The following is a 13078-nucleotide window of genomic DNA, read 5'->3' as shown; positions in this document are numbered from 1 at the left end:
AAAATCTTGTTTTGGTCACATCTTCAAATCCCTTGGAAACTGTAATATATACCAAAAAGTGGAAGATTCTTTTATAACTAGTCCATTATAAAAGCAACACTCGGAAACACATTTTTCAAACCTCTTTCAAATAAAAAAATTCAGTAAAGGTTTCTACAATACCACCCTTTACTCCTGGCAACAAACCCTGATAACATAGACAATTGGAAAATAAAAGGGGATGACATACTGTATATGGCACTTTGCGGCACCCGCCCCCCGTAGCCAATTCTGGCAGGAATTATCTGTCAGTGGCAAAATAATCTTCTCTGTTATCCCCTGGAGCTTCTTGAGATGAACTTGGCAGCATTGTAGAGTTACCCAAGAGTCCCCTAAACCAGTGGTCATCAACCCTGTCCTCAGGGCCCACTAACAGGCCAGGTTTAATGTATTACCTTGGGGAGATGCAGACTAGAATACTGCAATCACTGAGCAGCAAATGATATCACCTGTGATGTATTTCAGTTATCTTGCAAACCTGGCCTGTTAGTGGCCTCAGAGGACAGGGTTGATGACCACCGCCCTAAACTATATAGATAAGTATGGATTCACACAGCAATCAGTGGTTCTTGGATACGTTTTAAAGAATCGAACGCTGTTAAGATCATGAACACCATACAGAAATCCTTTTTTGATGGGTATTAACTTATTAGCAGGGTTCGAATTAGTGTCTTCAAGTTGGCCATATACCAGAAATGTGCAGATGTTGGCCTATTAGGTGACTTAACATACATGAGTGGACATCTTCCTCAGTAACTATCTCTATCAACTGATACCTCATTGTAGTTTAAAGTAGAACATATGTATCTATATATAGACATATCTATATCTTTTTTTACTGGAACAGATCCAACATAGTTCAGTAGATCATAGCTGCCAGCCTTGAATCCAGCAATGGCCATGCCAACATTGTCTGCATTATGTTGATTTTTTTTAATTTACCAGAGACCTGACTTGGTTATCTTTTTTGGACAGATAGTAGACCCTCACTATTGTTAGCATTTAAGCCAATGCCCCTTAAACAACAAGCTTTTGTTGCCAGGGTCACTTCCCTATCAACCTATAAACTCCCACTTGGACGTCTCTGCAGCAATGTATGAATGTATATAGGTTGTAACTTTCTATCATTAGACATCGGCTGCCATAGTGCTGCTGTTTAAAAGGAGGAACCTTGCATCAATATGCATTACCCCCCAGATATCTATCGCATGGGGTTGCTTCACCTGGAATTAGACCTACAGTAGGTGCTGCATCACCCACTGCAAGCCTAATAGGTTTAACCTCTATTACTGTTCGTTATCTTAGCAGTTTATAGATGAACATATTATTGGATGTGTATTTACCTCTTTTCTAACAATTCATTTTAATGTTTTTGTTTCTTTTTAGGGTCATCCTGGCAAATCTGGAAGACCTGGTGAGAGAGGACCCGTCGGCACACTGGTATGAGTACTTCATTTTGCACCAGTATTAATAAATCTAAAATAAGCATGGGCTTGAACCTTGGAAGCCCATACATAACAACAGAACTAGTTTAAACATTATTAATCTGGTGTTAGCTCCTAAGTGATTATGAGCACTTTTGTGGAGGTATAATATTTTAGAAAATTTTAATTTGTTACACTTTATTTACACCATTTACACGTTTATTTGGTAATACACAGGATATATAGAAAAAAAAACAGCATTCAGTAGCATTCCACATTTATTAATTGATTCTCCTTTCTCTATTTTAGGGTGCTCGTGGTTTCCCTGGAACTCCTGGTCTCCCCGGATTCAAAGGCATTAGAGTAAGTTACAGTTTACAAAAGAATGAAGATGATTTAGTTGTTCCACTTAATGTTAAATAGTATATAAGGGATTATAATAATGCTTATATTCTGTTTTTTATATACAAATAAAATTGTGATCCTTATTATTCATCATAGAATCCTCATACCATATAATTACATACTTTTTTTAGCATATTGATGGTTTGTTGGACCATATTTTTTAATGCACTACTAAAGAGCTTAAGCTGTAAAGTTCTACATCTAGAAGACATTAAAGTTAACTCTTATTGTAGCGATATCACACTATGCAAAATAGACGTTACTTAGCTTAGTAAATAAGATGAAGCTTCACCATCCAAACGTGTACAAAAAATTACTCTTGTGCATGATTGGGTATTTTAAAGTGAAGCTAAATTTAAATTCTCTACTCCTTTAGTAAACTCCATTGCCTTTGTATTTGCCATGACAGTGCACATACACCAGGTCTCACTGTTACAATTATCAAGACATTAAGGTTGATTTTGGAAAAGAATACAGCCTGTAAAGTGTACATGAATGAGGCTTAGGCCCCGTACACACGACCAGTTTCCTCGGCAGAATTCAGCTTCCGACCGAGTTTCTGGCTGAATTCTGCCGAGAAACCCGGCCGTGTGTACACTTTCGGCCGAGGAAGCCGACGAGGAGCTCGGCGAGGAAATAGAGAACATGTTCTCTATTTCCTCGTTGTTCTATGGGAGCTCTCGTCCCGCCGAGCTCCTCGGCGGCTTCAGTGCTGAACTGGCCGAGGAACTCGATGTGTTTGGCACGTCGAGTTCCTCGGCCGTGTGTACGAGGCTTGAGCTGTGATCACTTCAATTATCCAATCACATTCAAGCAAAATCCATTTTTTCCAAAATCCAATACACATAATTGGGTATTCTAATGCCCTGTACACACGATAGGTTAGTCTGATGAAAACGGTCTGATGGATTTTTCCATCAGTTATCCAATGAAGCTGACTGATGATCAGTCGTGCCTACACACCATCAGTTAAAAAAACGATCGTGTCAGAACGCGGTGACGTAAAACACACAAAGTTCAATTCTTCCAAGCATGCGTCGATTTGATTCTGAGCATGCATGGATTTTTAACCGATGGACGTACCTACAGACAATCGTTTTTTTCTATAGGTTTTTTTATCCATCAGATAATTTTAAAACAAGTTCCTATTTTTTTAACCTATGGATAAATAACCGATCGGGCCCACACACGATCGGTTTGGTCTGATGAAAACGGTCCATCAGACCGTTTTCATCAGACTAACCTATCGTGTGTACGCAGCATAAGTGAACACAAACTCATTCGTTGTACAAAATTAAGTAAGCAATCAATTTTCTAAGTGAACAGCATCTACTACTTTAATAAATCAACCCTGTTGTCTTCTTAAACAGTAGGTTTTAATAAAAATGCACAGTATTCAATGTGCTATTATCCAATTTGATAAGATTGTATTATTTTTATTTATTTGTTTGTAAATTCTTCTTTATTGGATTTCAAAAGGCCTAGTTATACAAAACAAAGCCTATTGGGCATACCCATGCTTAAACAAACACTATATGACCCAACAAAACAGCACAAAACACACTTGACAAGACAACCGATGCCCTAGGGAAGGGGTGTCAAACTCAATTTCATTGTGGGCCACGTCAGCATTATGATTGCCCTCAAAAGGGCCAGTTGTATCTGTAAGATTAGATGTCCAGCGCACCCCCTCCCTTTTTTCATTAGATGTCACGAGCCACCCCACCATCAGAAGTTGAGTCCCCCACTCTCCCTTACATCACAGTGCACCCCCTTTCCTTATGCTGCTGCTGGGAAGAAGCTGGATGCATTGTTTAAAAGCAGAAAGTAAGGGTCTGGAGTAGGACCAGAGGAGGGCTGGAGCTCTCCTGCAGCTGCAGGAGAGGTGCAAGGGCCACATGAAATGGCCTGAAGGGCCAGATTTGGCCCACGGGCCTTGTGTTTGACACCTGTGCTCTAGGGCAAATTAATTTGCTCCACTGAAGGCACCATAAATAACAAAGAGGATCCTACAGAGCTCTGAATTGAGCCATAACCACCCCCAAGGAAATACTATTAAAAGTACTGGGAGGACATGGGGACGGAAGCCACTGTCTCCTTGGATTTAGTCCAAACATCCCAAACTTATAGCTAATTAATGTTTTATCATTTTACATCTCATAGCAAAATGTATGATTGCAATAACTACGCAAATTTGAAATTGATCAATAGTGTAAGTTGCATGGGGTGCTTATAAGTGATCCAGTTAGATTTAACGTGTATAATCCAGTCATTGTGTGCAATGTGCATAACTTTTGTTTCCAAAAACATCCCTTTTTGGATTGGTGTAAGACATCTACTCTACATCTACTCTAAATTTACCTTGCAAAGATTCCTAAATGAAATTCCAAAAATAATGTATTGCATGCATTTATGCAACAAAACCCAAGATACATGACAAATTATACCTACCGTGTAAGAGCAAAGCACTTAAATCTAATTTGTATCAGTATTTGGTTCTGGCCTGATAGAGATTCTAATCGTTCTTTGTGTTTTCTTTCAGGGACATGCTGGTTCAGATGGTCAGAAGGGAGCTCCTGGTGTCTCTGGTGTGAAGGTAATTTGCTTTCTACTTTCTGTTCTATAAAGGGAACACGTGCAAGGAGAAGAATGAATCTCTAACTTGAATTTCCAATTCTGGGATTGCTGAGGTTCAAATTAAAGCTTTGTTTCAGCGCCTGGCACCATGGAACAATAAATACAAGTTTAGGCCAAAACATTTTCATGGTCATGTTTTCATTGTAGGGTGTCTTAGCTTCAATGGGTTTGTATGTATTGGGGATCCCAGTGATAAAAGTCAAGTTTTAATTGGTACCTGGGAAATCAAGGTTGTAGTAGGCCAGTGATGGCGAACCTTGGCACCCCAGATGTTTTGGAACTATATTTCCCATGATGCTCGTGCACTCTGCTGTGTAGCTGAGCATCATGGGAAATGTAGTTCCAAAACATCTGGGGTGCCGAGGTTCGCCATTACTGTGGTAGGCCTTATGATCCCTTTATGAGGGATGTGGTCTAGATCCAGGTTTTGGTGGGCAGATAATGACAGCAAGAGGTGGACTCTTAGCACATGTCATCAAGGATCAAGCAAGCTAGCTTTTCCTTCTGTTCACTTTAGGTCATTCCTAGATTGTAAGCTCTAACGAGCAAGGCCCTCTAAAATGTCTGCCTTCATTTTGTTAATCGTTGCGCAAACTGTTGGTGCTGTATAAATCCTGTATAATAATAATAATAATAATAATAATGTGCTGACATGGGTGCATCTAAAACTTACAAATGGCTGGCAGATGTGAGAGGCCTATGACAGCTGCCATCTTTCTGCAGTTTATTATTTTTATTTATTGCAGGTTCTTATATAGCACCACCAATTTACATAGCTCTTTACATATACAGTGTATCATATCAATCCCTGCCCTCAAGAAACGTACAATCTAAGGTCCGTAACTCACATTTCTACACATAACCTTCCAGCATGCATTTTGAGTGTGGGAGGAAACCCACACAGGTACAGGAAAAACATGCAAAGTAGCGTCGTGGTTGGGATTTAAACCAACGACCCCAGTGCTACTCGGTGGAAGTGCTAACCACTTAGCCACTGTACTTCCTTACACTGCAGAGAAGGCATTTGAGATATAGAAATCAAAATTCTGTCTCTTGGCATTAAATCGACTAGATTGCATAAGATTTCATTTTTATTTTTGTCACAAAGATGCACTTATCCTGAGATATTCAGAAGTCAGTGAGGTAGGAATGTAAAGGATAGGTGCCATACATACAAAAATGATCCATTTATTCCACAGCTGGTAGTAAAGTTTGATATGGAGCATATTTGTCTTTTGTCATCGAATTCAATAAAATATTGCATTACTGAAGTCCTACATGTTGGTGCAACATAAGCATTTATTGATGATCGCTTAACCAATTTTTTTCTTCTCTTTTAGGGAGAAAATGGCGGTAATGGTGAAAATGGTTCTCCAGGTCAAGCTGTAAGTGTCTTTTTTTTTTGTTTGTTTTGTTTTGTTAATTTTTTGTCTATTGTGATAGTAATTTGTCAAAACAAAAGCATAATTGAACTATTGTTCTTTAGAACAATGGTGACATTAGCATCCATAACCAATTTAGCTTAGCATACATGTTTTTGCAACAAAAACCTGCAGTATCAGCTTTATTCAGTGAAGCCTTACCATGCAAGGAAAATCAATTTTAACAATCAATTCTTTGAATGACATATGTCATACAGAGAGACAACAAAGTGGCCACAGAAATTCTTCTGCTTCTTGATTCTACTGTAACATATCAGAGTGGTCAATGAATAACCTTTGGTTATGGTTCTCTTACATTATAAGAGCATTTATTCATCTTGACTACTTGCAAAAATATTATTGGCCTGTCTGGATAGAAACAAAGTCTTGAGGTCATGTCTCTCCTCCATATAATGCATAGGTAATGAGAGGGCTTCCCTTGCGGCTAAAGTCCTAACACCCCTGGAGGTGATGCAAGGTAATGCAAGTATCAAAGGAGCAGAGGTGCCGTTAGGTTGATCCACTAAGAGCTGTTTTAGGAAGTGTCCGCCTAAGTGGTCCTCAGGCATGTGGTGAGGAATGATGACAGCAACTCAGGGGACCCTTGTGGTACAGCAGGTCCAGTGTGGCAGCAGGTGATATATTAATACCTGTGGAGGAATCAGGATCAGACTAGCAGGGCAAAACTGGAAAAGCATAGCCAAGGTCAATATCTAAGCCGGGGTCATACACAGGAGGCTAAGATTTCAGCCAAGGAAGCTGCCATCTTGGCCTCTGTTTAATCTACAACTGCCATGATGCTGCACATGTGATCAGTCATGACACCAGCTATTGGATCGTTCAACAGTTTGGTTGAGAGCACAACCAATGGGAGTGTTACATTGCCGACACGTGCAGCAAATGAAACGGTTTTATGGATGGGTTTACTTCCGCTTTAACAGCCCTGTATAATGATGACCCCCTATAACATTAACCTAAGGGTAAACCAGGTGTTCCTTTAGCTTGTCCACTACCTCAGTGCACAAGTTGAAGACATATTTGTGATGGTTCTCTTTTGTCCAGGCCATGGTATAGCTAGTAATAGCTAGTCACATTCAACTGAACTTGATCTGTAAAGTTGAAGGACATTTTGCTATAGTACTCATCCAAACTGAAGAAGCTCCTTCGATCGGTAGCAAAATGTCCTTCAACATTACCGATGTCCAGTTAAAAGTGGCTAACTACCGATACCTACAGGTAGAGTATTTTTCCACCCTTGCTTCACTGAAAAAGGTAATGCAGGGGGCGTTAAACTACAAAAAACATGTTTATTAAGGTGTTTATTAAGGTGGAACTAGTTGATAAGTAGGTGTGCTGCCTTTTTACAGTGATGCTAATTTCCATTTTTTTCCGCATCTATTTTCCATTGTATTGTTTAATTATCTGGCCCAATGGGTTTACTGTGTACATGGCGACGCATGGTTATAATGATTCACTAGCTTTGCAATGTTCATAATAGCACACAGTTATAATGTTCTACAAGTTATATAGATAATAAACAAGGGGTTTGTAACTAATGAATATATAAAATAATGAATGTTCCCTCTTGTTTTGTAGGGTGCTCGCGGTCTCCCCGGTGAGAGAGGACGTATTGGACCTGCTGGCTCTGCTGTAAGTTAATAATCACGTTTATCTGAAATGTAGCTAATCACTGAATGTATTAGGTTTTCTAATCCGTGTGCTTGTTGTTCCTGTAAGCTTATCATATATTTCTATTTCATTAGGGTTCTCGTGGAAGCGATGGCAGTTCTGGCCCCGCCGGACCTGCTGTAAGTAGATACTTTTATTTTTATTACAGACGGTATGAATTAAAGAAGATCTTGTTTTAGTAAAGCAGTATTTTACAAAAAAATAAATAAAATTTGACCTTGTATAATAGAAGCTAAAAGTGTTTTGGCAATTTTGAGTGCCCATAGTAAAAGTGTATTTATAGTTAAACTTTTGCGCTAGTTTTGAACTGTAGGGAAGATTAAATCCTCTGTTAGGTTTTTAATGAAGTTCATGTACTCCCTCCCCGGGATCACACTCTCTAACTGTCATGGTGACTATTGTCCCTGAGAATGCAAATGATAGGATATCCCAAAATTCTCATTAGAACAGTAGGGGAGGGGAAATTCAACACATCGGAAACAAGACCAGTATGTAAAATAAAAAAGTCAAGGCAAGGTTGCTCCATCATTTGCTGGGGGATCTCGCAAAAGATGAACCTCTGGAGCATTATTTAAACCTGAGAAGTATTTTCATTTTAAGGATATAAAATAAAGGCATTTTAAAAATTCCTAACTGGTTCATTTTTTGTGATTCTATTTCAGGGCCCAATCGGTTCAGCTGGTGCTCCCGGCCTTCCCGGTGCTCCTGGTGCCAAGGTGAGTGTACCAAGCCTGTGTATTTCTGGTTCACAGTTACCTGAATATGTTAAACCTACACATTGTATGCTTTATTGAATAAGGCAACGTGCATTGTGCATTGAGACCAATCATAACTCACCTTTAACAGATCTGCCATTAGTAGGTGATAGCTGATTGGTTGTTATTGTTTTTTTGCACTTTGCACATATTATTGTTAAATTCTCTTACATAATAAGCGTGTGAGTGTAAAGAATCATTATAATGATTAAACTCAGCATACCGAAGAATTATATCTCAAGGCAAGGTTAATATCTAGGCATGTTGGGAACGTGTGAATATTTGCATGTTTTCCCAAAACGCGTTGCCATTTAGCTGACACAAGGCGGTGCCATTAACCATGCGGCTCACTTCATCGCGTTTTTGGAAAAAAGTCAGGGCATTTCTCATGCATAGGGCAGCCTATTGAGATGAATAGGCTACCCTACATGTAGCATGCTGGGATGTGTGGAAAAAGGTGCAGAAATGCCTCTGCCCTTGGCCGCAACTGTAGGTGTGAACCAACTGTAAGAAAACAGTATTAGAACTAACTAGTAGGTCTGGTGGTGTGGAAGGTCTGATCTTTTGGCCTAACTTTATCTAATGTGCCTCTGAAGGAGTGCTTATTAACATGCCAAATAATATGTTGACTTTGTGTGCTTCCTGAGCTACTTCATTGGCATAAATAGGCCACAACTACTATAGGTCAAAGAGTCTTCAGCTAGCAGCTAAGGAAAATAAAAATATTAGCACATATGCCCAGATAGCAAGCAAGTGTCCTGCAAGTTTGAAATGACTTGTTAAGCTATTGCTAGACTTGCCAGACTTCACAAGTTTGTTGCACAATTGCAGCAAGTCCGCATTGCATGACTCCAGATCAACTTACTTTGCAAACATTCTGCAAGTCTGCTGCAAGTTCTGGTTCAGTTATCTTGTGCAATAGTCATCCCACCACAGGGGTCACTGTGGCTGAATTGTTATGCTGTAGACTTGCAGAGCTCTTGCTGTAGGCTCACCACTGCAACTTTGCTCTTGCTAGAGACGTGCAACGCAAATTTGCTCCAAATTGGAAAAGTGTCACTAGAACTTGTCCTTTAAGTGCTCTGCAAGTGTATAACTTGCCAGTGAAAATATGCAGCACGTTAACAGACTTACAATTCAACACTGCCACACATTTGTGGCAAGTTATCCTTGCTATCGGGGTAGTGGTTGCTTTACTAAAGGCAAACAGACAGTTCACTTTGCATGAGCAGTTGCGCTTTGTATAGGAATTTGCCCCAGAGCTTAGTGAAAGAGGAGAAGCTGTGCTTGCTTCCATCATCCAATCATGTGCAAGCAAAAATTCTGTTTTCTGATTTTTCTTGCACATGCTTGAATATTTTTTATAAATGGAATTTCAATACATTCACTAACCACTGGGGAAAATTCCCATGCAAAGTGCAACTTGCCTCACAACGTGAACAGCCTTTTTGCCTTTAGTAAATCTGACCCCTAGTCTTAAAATTCATCTTCCTCTAATGAGCAATATGGCAGCATAGAATAATGAAGGTGACATTTGTCAGATCCTAATGTTCTGTAGACCCTGTGACATGGCCCACCACCCGCCTGTTCTTTGTAAATTGGTAACACTTGCCTTGAGTTCTTCTTGTAAGCCTATTTGAAAACCTCTCTCTCCACCCATTAGCTTAGTATGCAGGTACTACCACTGCAAACCTTAGTTTTTCAGCTGAGACAATACAACTTAGTATAATTGCAAATTTTAGGTGATTTATTTATTTATTAAAATGCTTATTGAGAGCGCAGTCTTTACCCAAAGGCCTCGATGCGCGCAGTCTTTACCCAAAGGCTGATGATGCTGGCCTTGCTGAAAAACATATGTATGACGGTTGAAGGAATACATGCATGATGTAATAGGCCTTGAAGTGCAAGCAGTATTTTAAAGAATATTCTGGTGGTATTATCTATATTATCAGCTTGCCTCTCATTAACATTTTTTTTTCACCTACTAGGGTGAGTTAGGACCTTCTGGTAACAGTGGCCCAACTGGTGCTGCTGGAGGAAGAGGCGAGCCTGGACCCCCTGGTTCTCTTGGACCCGCCGGACCTCCCGTAAGTAAATTTTGGCATTGAACTTGGATAATTAATTTTACAATCTCAATTGTACCTAAAAATTGTCTTTGCTTATATTTTAGGGAAACCCTGGTACTAATGGCGTCAATGGAGCTAAAGGTGCAGCTGTAAGTATCCTAATCACTTAAATTATTGGGTGTGAGATAAGCTGCGGGGGGATTATTTATATTGTGAATTAACTGTATTTATTTGGATAGATTCTTAACTAAAATGTTTTTCTTGCACTATTTCAGGGTACTCCTGGTGTAGGTGGTGCTCCTGGCCTCCCCGGAGGTCGTGGTATTCCTGGACCTGCCGGACCTGCTGGACCATCTGGCGCAAGAGGTCTTACTGTAAGTAACTCAACTCCTACCAGCCATATATACTATTTAAAGGACACTTTGGCTTAAATTGAAGATATAGCCAAGTGTTTCATAAACCTATTGGGAGTTAAAAGATAATTTTCACTACTAATCTACCAAATACTCTCTTCATTTGAGCCCTATTGCTCACTGATTACATATTTCCTGTGAGTTGGGCAGGACTGCTCAAATAGAAAGTGTTGCTTCTGCATTTTTTCTTAGAGTTTGGCAATGGAAACACCATGATGATCAAATTGTTATGTCTCACACGCTATGCAATAAATCAGTAATACTAATCCTTGACTGACTTTAGAATGTCTCATGACAATATATTGTAATGACAAATTTAAGCTCACATACAAGTAGCTTCCTGTTGCAAATTTTTGTAACACTGTTAAGGCTGATGTCCACCAAAGCCAACCTTTATATCTTTATGCAACATTATTAGTTTAAAAACACCTACCCTACTAAGTGTTTGGTTTTCCAATTTTATATTGTTGGCAAAACAATGTTGTACAAATAAAAGATTATATAAATAAAGTTTTACGGGTTAATATGGTCACATTAATGACAGACTTTTTTTTTTTTTTAGGGCGACCCCGGAACTGCTGGTGGCAAAGGAGACACTGGACCTAAAGGAGAACCTGTGAGTATCATCGGCCAATGTTTAAAACACATTTTTGAGCCATAGTTTGCTTTGAGGCTCATCAAAAGCTGTTTTTTGTTTTAAGGGTTCCGTTGGTCAACAAGGATCTGCTGGTCCCTCTGGTGAGGAAGGAAAGAGAGGTCCCAATGGAGAGTCTGGATCTTCTGGTCCCTCTGGCAGTGCTGGAATTAGAGTACGTATGCTATTATGTCAACTGTAAAAATCTGTTTTATCAGTTATCAGTTTGAAATAAGAAATTAAAAAGTGAGGAAGACTTTCCAAGCAGTTTTAGCTGACCTGTTCATATCCTTGCCAAGTGTACCTTTATTTATTACTTATTTATTACAAGTGCTTATATAGCGCTGTCAATTTATTCATCACTTTACATATATATTGTACATTCACATCAGTCCATGCCCTCAAGGAGCCTACAATCTAAGGTCTCTAACTCACATTCATACATAGTCCAGGAGATTGGTATAGAAATACATTTACCCATGCCATTCCAACATGGATGGTTGGGGCCCCTTATAATGGGCACAGCAGGTGTGCAGATCAAAGAACTGCAGAGATAACAGCAATAGAGTTCCCGAGAGATAGAAGAGACGGCCAGATGATTTAACCCTACAGTCTTTACCAAAGTGTCCACTAAGTATCTCCAAAGTATCCACTGAGTGTCGACTGGCACATTTAATACATCTAACACTTTTGAGATTACATCTGTGTCTTAAACATGTTGGGTTTAATTTCAATCCCTGTAAGGGAAGCCACAGTTAGAACTTATTTAGCAAAATTGTTCCCTTTTAATGGTGTCTATTTTTTGTGCATTTTAGGGTGTTCCCGGAACTCGCGGTCTGCCTGGACCTGATGGTAGAGCTGGTGGATTAGTAAGTTGGGTAAAGGGTATTCGGGCTGTTCAGTTACTATAAATATTAGATACATATTTGTAATTACTTGTTGTATGTATTTTAGGGCCCCGCTGGTAGCCGTGGTGCTTCTGGTTCTCCTGGTGCCAGAGGTCCTAATGGAGATGCTGGACGCCCTGGAGAGGCCGGTCTTCTCGGAGCAAGAGTAAGTCAATCTCGCATTGTAATCGGATTGATACTAATAAATTCCTCCATACTTCTTCACACCATCTTCTTCATACTCACCTGCTGCATATTTTCACTAGTCAGTAATTATTAAAAAGTTTACAATAACCTAATTTTTTTTTGCACTTCTTGACATGTTTACGCTTTTGCTGTGTCTATTGTTATTGCCTGTTTCCTAAACGTGTATAAAAAAGCCCAAACTTAGTTTTGAAGTTTTAGGTATTTACTGCTATTCCGGGGCTCTGTTAGAGAGATTTACCCTCACTTCCTATCATGGTGGTAACAGATTCTACAGGCAAGAAGTGAAGGAATAAAATCTGCAACAGAGACACAGATAGAAATACATATTTTTTTTTAATAGGTTAGGAGAAGGCCAGGACTCCTGTGGGCTATTTATTTCTGTCTGTGTCACTGTTGCATATTTTCCTTCACTTCTTGTCCAGAGAATCTGTTGTCACATGACAGGAAGTGAGCGTAAATCTTGTGAAGCAGTTGTGAGCAGGACAGGAAGCGGGTCTAAAT

The 13078-nt window shown here is 39.5% G+C and overlaps 1 protein-coding gene across 2 annotated transcripts in view; it reads left to right on the top strand.

Annotated features, from left to right (window-relative positions):
- The window catches only part of COL1A2 (collagen type I alpha 2 chain), a 53605-nt gene that overhangs the window by 14764 nt on the left and 25763 nt on the right, over positions 1–13078 (top strand). For both annotated transcript variants that reach the window (XM_040352321.1, XM_040352319.1), the window contains exons 9-22: positions 1426–1479; positions 1773–1826; positions 4411–4464; positions 5846–5890; positions 7523–7576; positions 7690–7734; positions 8278–8331; positions 10359–10457; positions 10541–10585; positions 10712–10810; positions 11412–11465; positions 11551–11658; positions 12299–12352; positions 12438–12536. In XM_040352321.1, the coding sequence (XP_040208255.1) occupies positions 1426–1479; positions 1773–1826; positions 4411–4464; positions 5846–5890; positions 7523–7576; positions 7690–7734; positions 8278–8331; positions 10359–10457; positions 10541–10585; positions 10712–10810; positions 11412–11465; positions 11551–11658; positions 12299–12352; positions 12438–12536 (918 nt within the window). The remainder of the gene's footprint in view (positions 1–1425; positions 1480–1772; positions 1827–4410; positions 4465–5845; positions 5891–7522; positions 7577–7689; positions 7735–8277; positions 8332–10358; positions 10458–10540; positions 10586–10711; positions 10811–11411; positions 11466–11550; positions 11659–12298; positions 12353–12437; positions 12537–13078) is intronic.

Source organism: Rana temporaria, chromosome 5 (genome assembly GCF_905171775.1).
Source record: "Rana temporaria chromosome 5, aRanTem1.1, whole genome shotgun sequence".
Taxonomy (NCBI): Eukaryota; Metazoa; Chordata; class Amphibia; order Anura; family Ranidae; genus Rana; species Rana temporaria.
Note: the sequence above shows the minus strand (reverse complement) of the source record. Positions and strands in the feature narration are given on the sequence as shown.